An 11964-nucleotide genomic window follows, 5' to 3' on the forward strand; every position below is an offset into this window, starting at 1 on the left:
TTGGTATATGTTCCAATGTTCCGAACACATGCATTTTTTTTGTAAAATATTATTAAATAAACCAGTTCAGGAAAACCTCTTGTGAACAAAAATGGAACGTGCTAAAATACAAGCAAGCATTTAAATTGAAGTCCCACCTGCTGTCATTACATTTATATTCATACTGTTGAGCCACAACTGGAGTACTTTGGGATTATTTAGTGACGGTCTATGAAACTGTAAAGTGACCTTCTGCCTACAGAGCAGCATTTCAGATATGCACAAGTTGAAAACGAATTTTCTTCCTGATGAGGTTTTCACTCGCTTTTCTTTATCTAATTTAATCTTAAGTTGCACATGTCTCTTGTGTACTTTGCAATGTTTATACTCTGTGGAGCTTAATTTTAGCCAATGAATATGCCATTACTGGACTGCACTCGACCAGTGAATGAGTGGGACAGGCGGGTCTGCAATTCATAAGCTTGAACCTGTGTGAAAGCGTTACCTTAACGTGTACTACTGTGATTTTCCAGGACTATTTTTTTTTAAATAATATTTTAGCAAAGAAATACATGACTTTTGCTGGTTGTGATCATATAAGTACATAATTTGACACGTCAATCATGTGAGTTTTCTTGAGCATCAGTACATGGAGTTAATAAAGATAAAAATACCATTTTTGGGTGGGATATTCCTTTAAATTTAATATTGTTTCAAGAGGTAATCTTTGTGGTCCATTATTTAGGAACAATTGTTGTGAACTGGAACAAAATTAACTAGTCCATTTCTTTGGTGTTAGTAAGGTGTGTGTGTGTGATATATATATATATATATATATATATATATATAATATATATATATATATAATTTTTTTTTTTTAGTTTGTGTAACTGTGCTCTTCTAGTTGGCCTGTTTGAACATAATCAGTATTTAAATATGTGTCTTTCAATACTTAAGCACTGCTTGCCAGGAAATGTTCTGAAATCATTGAATGAATATATGAATTGAAATCTTTAGTCAGAAATGCTGACACAGATACCTTATTTGTTTAAAGGTTAAGTGTAAATGTCTCTGGAAACTAAATTTATGCACACTACCTGGTTAATCCTTTGTATTTTGTGAGTTACATCTGCTTATCTATACAATTGTGGAGCTCTGCATGTTTTGTGAATGGTGAGCATGACCACACTCTTCAGTTTGCCTCTGGTTTAGTGACTGGCAAAGTGGAATGTAACAGAGAACTTCACTGGCAGCATGTGGAACTGGATTTTATTTTATTCTATTTTATTATTTTCAATATTTTATCTTGGTCTGTACTCCTTAACATGGTCACTTTTTGCAGATCCCTTTAGTGGAAAAGAATGGCACGTTCTAAATTGTTTTTAGATAGATAGATTCATAGGCTTTATGACTTCCTTTTTTTAAGATGCTCATTGTGCATAGGCATAAATCAGTTTTTACCCAGTATTTGTGAGTAAAACACAACCAAGATGCTCCAAAGCATTGGCTGCTGAAGGAGTCATAATTGAAGTTAACGACAAGACTAATTTTAATAAATAAAAAATGTATTGGTTCTAATGCATCAGTACAATGCAAAAATGATCAAATAGTCCATAATTATATATTGAGTATGCTGCCATGTAGTCATTGATACTATAATTTTGAGAAGTGAATTTCTTCCATGTTAATGACTATGGTTTCTGAACTCTAAATCTCTGATCCATCCATTTCCGCAGTTGATGACATGGATCTGGAGGCAGAACTGGCCATATTGATGCAAGACTCCACCCCTGATGGGCCTTCTGCTCTGCCTGATGTGCCAGATAAACCTGTGTCTTCAAACCCGGCCAGAGTGAAGTCAGAGGAGGGCTTAGTGGCCTCACTTCCTGCTGTGCCCAACACAGACCTAGGAATCACTGAAGAAGAGCTGGAACAGGAGCTTAACAGACTGACTTTAGTGGAGTAAGGCAAGTGTGTCTGTCTGTCACTTCCATTTCCTGTTATTTAATTCTCTGTCACGCAAAGCTTTACCATATTCTCCTTATCTGTGAAGCTAAGAATATTTCTAATTTCAAAATCGGCAAAGATCAGATTTTTTTTTTTTTTTTTATCAGAATCACACTGCATTTTGAGATCAAACAGCCAAAAATCATTAAATCAGTTCAATTAAACTCATCTTGAGGCTCTGTATTCCATTCTTTGCAATGATGTGATTTTGTTATCTACGCTACTTGTATGTGCACATCCTAGCACTGATGACAATAGCTCACATTTACAGTGCATCCGGAAAGTATTCACAGTGCATCACTTTTTCCACATTTTGTTATGTTACAGCCTTATTCCAAAATGGATTAAATTCATTTTTTTCCTCAGAATTCTACACACAACACCCCATAATGACAACGTGAAAAAAGTTTACTTGAGGTTTTTGCAAATTTAAATAAAAAATAAAAAAAACTGAGAAATCACATGTACATAAGTATTCACAGCCTTTGCTCAATACTTTGTCAATGCACTTTTGGCAACAATTACAACCTCAAGTCTTTTTGAATATGATGCCACAAGCTTGGCACACCTATCCTTGGCCAGTTTCACCCATTCCTCTTTGCAGCACCTCTCAAGCTCCATCAGGTTGGATGGGAAGCGTCGGTACACAGCCATTTTAAGATCTCTCCAGAGATGTTCAATCAGATTAAAGTCTAGGCTCTGGCTGGGCCACTCAAGGACATTCACAGAGTTGTCCTGAAGCCACTCCTTTGATATCTTGGCTGTGTGCTTAGGGTCGTTGTCCTGCTGAAAGATGAACCGTCGCCCCAGTCTGAGGTCAAGAGCGCTCTGGAGCAGGTTTTCATCCAGGATGTGTCTGTACATTTCTGCAGTCATCTTTCCCTTTATCCTGACTAGTCTCCCAGTCCCTGCCGCTGAAAAACATCCCCACAGCATGATGCTGCCACCACCATGCTTCACTGTAGGGATGGTATTGGCCTGGTGATGAATGGTGCCTGGTTTCCTCCAAACGTGACGCCTGACATTCACACCAAAGAGTTCAATCTTTGTCTCATCAGACCAGAGAATTTTCTTTCTCATGGTCTGAGAGTCCTTCAGGTGCCTTTTGGCAAACTCCAGGCAGGCTGCCATGTGCCTTTTACTAAAGAGTGGCTTCCGTCAGGCCACTCTACCATACAGGCCTGATTGGTGGATTGCTGCAGAGATGGTTGTCCTTCTGGAAGGTTCTCCTCTCTCCACAGAGGACCTCTGAGAGAGTGACCATCGGGTTCTTGGTCACCTCCCTGACTAAGGCCCTTCTCCCCCGATTGCTCAGTTTAGATGGCCGGCCAGCTCTAGGAAGAGTCCTGGTGGTTTTGAACTTCTTCCACTTACGGATGATGGAGGCCACTGTGCTCATTGGGACCTTCAAAGCAGCAGAAATTTTTCTGTAACCTTCCCCAGATTTGTGACTCGAGACAATCCTGTCTCGGAGGTCTACAGACAATTCCTTTGACTTCATGCTTGGTTTGTGCTCTGACATGAACTGTCAGCTGTGGGACCTTATATAGACAGGTGTGTGCCTTTCCAAATCATGTCCAATCAACTGAATTTACCACAGGTGGACTCCAGTTAAGCTGCAGAAACGTCTCAAGGATGATCAGGGGAAACAGGATGCACCTGAGCTCAATTTTGAGCTTCATGGCAAAGGATGTGAATACTTATGTACATGTGCTTTCTCAATTTTTTTATTTTTAATAAATTTGCAAAAACCTCAAGTAAACTTTTTTCACGTTGTCATTATGGGGTGCTGTGTGTAGAATTCTAAGGAAAAATATGAATTTAATCCATTTTGGAATAAGGCTGTAACATAACAAAATGTGGAAAAAGTGATGCACTATATATGCACGCTGCATCAGATAAAGTAGTTTTGAACTTGTCACATATATTTTTATATATCCATCCATCCATTTTCCAACCTGCTGAATCCGAACACAGGGTCATGGGGGTCTGCTGGAGCCAATCCCAGCCAACACAGGGCACAAGGCAGGAACCAATCCCAGGCAGGGTGCCAACCCAACACAGGACACACACAAACACACCAAGCACACACTAGGGCCAATTTAGAATCACCAATCCACCGAACCTGCATGTCTTTTGACTGTGGGAGGAAACCGGAGTGCCCGTAGGAAACCCATGCAGACACAGGGAGAACATGCAAACTCCACACAGGGAGGACCCGGGAAGCGAACCCAGGTCTCCCAACTGCGAGGCAGCAGTGCCACCCACTGCGCCATCGTGCCGCCCAAATTTTTATATATATATGTAAATATATATACTATGTATGTGTGTGTTATATATATATATATATATATATATATATATATATATATATAATGGTTGAAATAGTTTACTGTCAAATAATGCAAAGAGTACGCAACACGTGTTTCGCCCTAATTCTGGGCTCATCAGGCGTACACACTCTACTGCACTCCCTCTCGGGAATCGAACCTCGGACGTCCGCGCCAGAGGCGATGCCCCTAACGTTGCGCCACGGCATGTGGTTCGTTTATTTGACAGCATGTAGATCGGGGTAATTACATTCACGGCATTCGTAGTCTGTGTCACAATCTGATTGTATGGGTGGTTACCTACCAGGTAACGCTTATATATTTTTTTTTTTTCCTCAAATCACTTTCTTCCAAAAACTTAACATCAATGTTAAATAAACATTTTTAATAGACTGATCACAGTCTCTCATTACTGTGTGTCTTAACAGTACAATCAAAAACAGTTTTATTGTTGTGCCCTCTGTAAATTATTCTCAGTTACTGATTTTCCTCTCTTTAAATAAGAGTAAAACTGATGTTACTTTTCTCCTTCACTAGGTGTTAGACTGACATCTGACATCTTATCAGTGAAAAGCAGAAGTCACCTAGTTTGGCTGCTGATAAGGTTGAAAAATACAGTCCTGGTAAATCTAAGTATTGTTATTACGATTCCTTTCATCTTACAATAAAAAATTTGTAAAGTCATTGTGTTTTTGCCCTTTTATAAAAAAAAAATTCTTGTACAAGAACATTTTTCTGTAACTGTTAAAGTGGCCTTTACTTTTTTAAATTATGTAATACACCATTGCTGTTAAGCCCTTACTTGTATTAAATATGATAATACTATGATTTCAAACCGCTCCCGTTTTCTTTTTAATTAAAAAACCTTTACAAATCTTTTTTTTTTTTTTGTGTGTAACTTTATTAAGGTAAAAATTCTGAATTAAAGTATGCAGAATCAAACTAATAATTATAGTTGTTTGACTTTCTCGTCACCTTTATATTTGAAAGGTCTTGCTTTAAATTGTTTTACTTTGACATGTGTATGTCAGTGTGCTGTGCCATCCATTATTAGTGAATAGTACTTGAGACCTTATGAACGATGACCCTGTCTAGAAGATTGTTCTGCTTTAAATATTTCCAGTTCATATTGCTCAGCAAATGACTTCCAAAATCTGTACATCACAGGTTTGCAATACTGTAATAACGGTCATTTTTTGGTTTCTGTCATTTTGTCAGTGCTTGACAAACTCGCACTCTTTTGCAGTCTTGTTCAAAACTGGTCGGAGGTCAGATCTCTACTCTTCCACTTCCACTTGAATTCAAAAAGGCGTTCTATTCAGCCATCCACCTTAATTAGTGATGGGTCGGATGGGGAAAAGAAAGAAGTGGGTGCGACAGGTTTAAAACTATACCATTAAACAGCGGGTGTTCTTGTACTTGGGCAGCACTGCTGCCAAGTTAGCTTTGACCTCTTTAAATTCTGGAAACCATCTTTTTACAGCCTGTCCCTTGCATCGTGGCAGGTTGGGTCATCAGGTGCTCCAATATCAGGAAGGCGGAGTCTGCTGAGGTTAGTTTTTATTAGTGTTATTTATTGTATCAATTTCTTAAGCATTTCCTCAAAAATGTGCACGGTTTTGAGTTCATCTCCATTTAGTTGATCTTTTATGGTGGAATTACAACAGTGGTAGGTCCACTGAGAAGTGTATCTGGATGAAATCCCATCATTGGTTAGTAAGTGTGCAAAACTTTTTTCTCTTTATGAGGCGACAAATATAGCTAAAATGACTTTTAAGAATTATATTTTTTTGCTATGTATGTACATTTTTTATTTTTTGTATTAGCTCAACAGGATTTTGACAAATGTCTCAATAGACTAACAAATCTGTTTTGCATAGTATCAAACTGTGATTCTAACAGACTTTTGTTGTTGTTCATGATGATACCAGACATGGATTCCTAGGGGAATATTATAGTAAAGAGCCTGCTATCGCGTCCTGTGGGTGCCATATTTCACTTAAGAAGTTAAATGGCAGGAGGTTAATGTGGTTTTGGCTTCTCATCTCTTAAACAGTCTAATTTCTGACATGCTGTCTTACTTTTAGAAATAAGAATTCATCTTCCATGAAATATTGAAATCTTGGACCCTTACTTGCTTGTTACCTGTCAATTCAAGTGGATTTTTATAGAAAATTAATTTTCACAGTAGACTTTGCTTCCTGCAAAGCCTTTATGGAAATTAAGGTACAAACAAAAATATAAAAAGGTTATGGAGAGAAAAAAGCTTCATCTCTCTGTGTATTTTTCTGAACCTGCAATTTGCAACTACATAGTCAAACAGAAGGCATTCGAGGCTATTCGGCCAGTAGTTGACAGACGGCAGAACGCACACTCACAGTGTACTCGGCCAGGCCAAGTCCAGTCCTGGTGGGCCGCAGTGGCTGCAGGTTTCTGTTCCAGCCCAGCTGCTTAATTAGAAATTGATTGTTGCTGATAACATCTCATTGTTCTCTCATTTTATGGCTTCTTAGTGTCTTCTATCTGCCATGTAAGGCCATTTTATTTTGTAGGTTTCTCTGCTGAGATCTTATCCAAATGATTTGTGGCCTGGAGCAGTTTAGTAATTCTTAGGCTTCCACTCTTTTCTCTTCCCTTTTTTATCCAAATACTTTATTAAAGCAGATAATTCATGATGAACTCACCTAGGCATTCAAGACCAGATTAGATGGCGAGCTGCCTGCTCCTTTTGTCATTTGACAGCTGTTTAAGGAAACAAGAAGCAGTTAAAACGGAGAAATTCGGCTGTTTAAGACTGAAAGAAGCAAATAACTGCTGTGAATTTTAGCAAGTGAGTTAACTAAAATAAAGAACAAACCTCTGATTCTTGCTCTTAAGCTGTGATCCTCCTGCTGGTTTTTCCCCGTCTCACATTCTAAAAATACTCATTTAGACGTAAACTGCCAGACACTGGTGGCTGGGAAAAAGAATCAGAAGGGGTGGCCAGAACTTGAGGCCAACCAGTCCAAGTGTGATTTTCTTTTCTTACAAATACCTTCACTTAGAAGGCAGTTAGCTGGGATATCAGAGGATCTGTACAGCCAACGTTTTAATTAAACGACAGCCTTTTCTTTGACAGGGAATTTCATCTGACCTCTTCTCAGACTCTGTGGTGATGAAAGAGTCCATAGATTTGTTTTGCTGTTCAAAATGTAGAGCAACTGCCTTTTAAAAGAGTGAAGTAAAGGCCCAGTCCACCTTCTCAGGAGGGATTTATTTTTAGGCTCCAGCTGACTTTTTCCCCCCTCCAGCCCCTTCTTCTCAGCTTCTTGGAAAAAAAAAAAAGACTGTCATTTTAAATTAGGTCTTCACCTCCTCTAAGAGACTTTTTGTTGGGATGAGTGAAAGAGCATGTGGAGTTGAGTTTTCCATGATTTTGAAGCATGGAATTTACAGCCCATTTCATACATTGGGATCTTGCCTATTACTGTGTTTGTATAGGGTATCTCATGAATAGTTGTTTTTAAACATAAAAACAGACTATTCTCAACATGTAAATAAAAGGATTTGCAACCCAGTTATCAGTTGTTTTCTTTGGTTTTCAGCTGGCGATGGATAAAAAGGGAAGAAATGAATTCAGAACCAGATTTTAATATTTAGGCTCCTGTGTTTTGATGCCTTCTGTCTTTTTAGACCTCCTTTAATTGCATTTCTTTAACGGACTTCACTTGACAGACAAAGTATGTCCTCTGTTGGTTGTTTTCAAGTGTTGGTCAGAATGTAAGTTTATTTGCGTGGTTTTGACACAACCCAGACAATTAAAAATTAAGCACATATATCACGAGTACAATTAAGTGTTTTGAATCCAGTGCTTTGCACAAACATCAAACTATTTCAGAGCTGACAAAGACCTTCAGTTAGTATTTGTTCTCAAGCTATTAGAACTTGAAAAAACATTGTGCAGAATAAGCGAAACACATTTTGCTTTCATCACCTTGTCAAGCCTTTCTTGCTTTGCAATGCAATTGCATTTCAAGTTGTATACAACTAACTCAACTGCATCAATGGAATTTTATTCCTTTCATTTTCAGCTTTACAAAAATTCCATTAATGTTAAGCCAGCTATTTTGTCAGTTCAAACAACTTCAGAACTAAAGATGATTACCTTTTGTTTTGGAGGTGAATGAAAGTTACCCCATTTTAGAAGGGGACAAGGAAAGAAGTTTTGGTGTTTAGATTGGAATGGGGGGACAGGTAGGTCAGGTATGCTAAGAAAATTCACATTTGCAGGAGGATGAAAAAGGTAAGCAAATGTTTACTCAACTTCACCAACAACGAGGTTAGTTTTAAACTCCTACAAAGTAACCTGTGCCAGCACTTTCACACTGTAGCATGGCAAGTCCCTTTATTAGCCATCTTTAATGGCCTTCTATTGAGCTTTGTTCGTGGATTGTCTGAACCAGACTATTGTAATCCTGAGTTGTGGGGCCCGTGCCTATCCTAGCACCAGTGGGCATAGGGCAGGACCCTTTGAAGGCCAAGTCACGTCAGACAACTCTTCAGAGATTTTCAGTTATAGCCTTTGTTTATGTAATGTTAGCGAGTCAGAAGCACTCACTAACCCAGAAAATGGACAGCAGGGTCACAAAGTTATGTTAGAAATCCTAATCAGAGCTATTGTATGTCATAAATATCTAAGAGGTCCCAAGCTATCATATAAAGAGATGTGTTTTCAGTGGCTACTGGAAATCAGCAAACCATTCTGATGGTCAGAGCACATTAGTCCATAGCATGGGAGGAAGAAAGGAGAATAAATTATCAAATGTATTGTATTTGATGAGAGCTGGCACATGAGGTAGGCATGCTGAATGAAAATGGAGAGTACACGAAGGAACATACAAAAAATGAAGTAACTCATTGCAGCAAGGAGTAGGATCCCATCAGCAATGAGAACTGAGCGAAGGGAGCAAAGTTCAGCAATGGAATAGATGAGCTACAGTCTCCTGGATGAATCAAAGATCACGTTCCCGTTGGAGTTCTGAACGTAATAATACATTTTATTTATATAGTGCCTTTCCCATGCTCAAGGCACTTACAGAATATAAGAAAGAATGGTAGGGTATACAGTATATAGCATTGTACAAACCAGATAAATAAAGAAGATTATGAAAGTGAATTCACAGAAAAAAAGCCTAACAGACAACGTAATTGATGGTCTAGCACACACACACACACACACACACAGGTTACATGAGCATCTTAACATAGAGGTAAAGAGAGAGAAGAGTAATAAAGTCCAGCAGAGCTAAAAGCCTTCCTGAACAGATGAGTTTTGAGTTGTTTTTTAAAAGAATTCATGGAGTCAGCTGACCTGATTAATTTTGGTAGGTCATTCCAGAGTCTGGGCGCTATACAGCTGAAGGCCATGTCACCCATGGAGTGTAGATTAGTGTGGGGTACAACAAGATGGCCAGAATCAGAGGACCTTAGTGGGCGGGCAGGAACATAGTGATGGAGAAGGTCACTGCTGTAGTTTGGCACAAGGTTATTTAAGGCTTTGTAGGTTATTAGTAGGATTTTATATTCGATTCTGTAAGTCACAGGGAGCCAGTGAAGGCGGAGCAGGATGGGCGTGATGTGGTACAAGGACTTTTCTTACCTGCACATGTCCCACAGACTAGTGACAGCACTAGAATACAAACAACAGATGATAATAAATACAACAGCACACATTGAAATCTTTAATAATACAGTTAATCATTCTAAGTCAGCATGTGAAATATATGAACTGAACTTAACCGATTCTGTTGCCATTGATATTCTGACTTGACTTCACACCCTCTGTAGTGCTATCAGGCTGTTAATTAAGCGGGTGCCATACCAGGATGTTCTGCAGCTACTACTTATGGATACCAGTGTGCAACAAATAAGTTGGTGACTACAGATGGAGACATCTGGTTCATCTCAGACACCCAAGGAAGGAAAAGGTATTGAAGAGCCCTCTAGACAAGAGACAATATGTGTTGTGTACACTTAAAGACATCTGTGAGGGTTGGTGACCCTAGAAAATTTAAAATCAGACAGCAGATGCAGGTAAATCTGTCAGCGGGAAATTGTTGTAGTCCAGTCTTTTTGAGAAAATAAATGTCAGAGTAAGGAGTTCAAGAGGCACAGAGGGAAGAGATGACCAAACTGATGCAGTAAAGCGTTAGGGCTTGAAGACGTTTTCCAGAGTCATGTTGTGGTTTTTACAAGAATGTGAAAGTGACAAGGTGACACTATCAGAGAAACCTGGACAAGAAACTCTGTGGTAGGATGAGTGTGAGGAAACTGGTCCTTCATCCTTGAGGAGACACCTGAGGAGTGCAGAGCAAAACATGGAACTACAGGAGAGAAATGAAAGGAAGATCTGTTTGTTATGTACATAGAAAATGATGTAGTCCTTGGGGCAGGAATATGGAAAGCAACAAATATTTGCTTGAGATTTGTAAGTCATGGTACATTTTTGTGTCAGATGATAGATATGATGATGTAAGCAAAACTGACAGTTTAAATTGCACATAATAACTGTTTGGTTTAAAATGCTGCAAGTCCAGGTTAGAGGTAAGGTGTAACTGTTCACTGCCTCCAGCCAACTCGTCCATTGCTTTATTTATTCATTGATCTGCATGTAAGGCAGCAAGAGGACATTCCATAATGCCCCATTCCCAATAACACATTTCAACCCAGGGAACTGGCAGGAGTAAAAGTTTGCTGTAAACCATGTATTACCAACATAAAAAAAAGAAAAAATGTTTCCTTCATTTCCTAATCTGTACAGAATCTTTCATAATTTTCTTTAATAAAATTGGAATCTGAAAAATGTACAAATGAGCTTTCCACAGAGAGGATTTATATTCCTGAAGGAGAGGTGCTGTTAGTAGAGGCAGCAGCAGTTCACACTGCTACATGAAATGAAAGACAAAGTGTTTATTCAAAACAATATAAACTTCAAAAGTATAGCTCTGTGATTAGTGTTTTATATCCACAGGCACTGGCACCCATGTGCAGGTTTGTGTGTCATGCCGATGCTTCAGATAGTCGACACACGCATCTTTGCATATAGGAGGTTATGGAAGTACAGATGCTGTGCCATTTTAATGATTAAGGGTGGGATTTACTGCACTTGCTATGTCCTTTCACACATGCTGCAAACTGCTGCAACTTCATGAAGACTTGCAACATCTGTGACAACGCATCTGTAAAATAGCGTTTTAAAAAATCTGCAACCCAGATAATAAATACACTAAATATAAAAAAAATTGTAGCCATTCACTTAGCACATCCTGTATGATTATTTAGGTACCATAAGAATATAAGGCAGTATAAAAGTCCAGAATGCTGTTTGTACTTGAAAATCACCATTACATACGTTGCAGTATGATAGGCTTACAAGATAACCTGGGAAGAAAGGCAACCTCACTCCAGGATAACAAAGTAAGAATTATAAAAACCAGTTCAAGCAGTTGAATTATTTCATCTTAAGCATAACTATGAGACAAAACAGTAGATGTACTATAAACAGAATGTAGTGAGAATTATAGCAAAATGACACCTTTTATTGGCTAACTAAAAAGATTACAATATGCAAGCTTTCGATGCAACTCAGGCCCCTTCTTCAGGCCAGATG

General features: G+C 38.6%; 1 protein-coding gene across 1 annotated transcript in view; it reads left to right on the top strand.

The window, feature by feature from the left end:
• chmp7 (charged multivesicular body protein 7) overlaps positions 1–5151 on the top strand; it is a 37054-nt gene extending 31903 nt beyond the window's left edge. Inside the window, exons 10-11 of the mRNA XM_028799472.2 lie at positions 1716–1946; positions 4854–5151. Of these exons, the coding sequence (XP_028655305.1) occupies positions 1716–1945 (230 nt within the window). The 3' untranslated portion in view covers position 1946; positions 4854–5151. The remainder of the gene's footprint in view (positions 1–1715; positions 1947–4853) is intronic.
• Positions 5152–11964: the final 6813 nt, after the last annotated feature.

This window comes from Erpetoichthys calabaricus, chromosome 1 (assembly GCF_900747795.2).
Source record: "Erpetoichthys calabaricus chromosome 1, fErpCal1.3, whole genome shotgun sequence".
Taxonomy (NCBI): domain Eukaryota; kingdom Metazoa; phylum Chordata; class Cladistia; order Polypteriformes; family Polypteridae; genus Erpetoichthys; species Erpetoichthys calabaricus.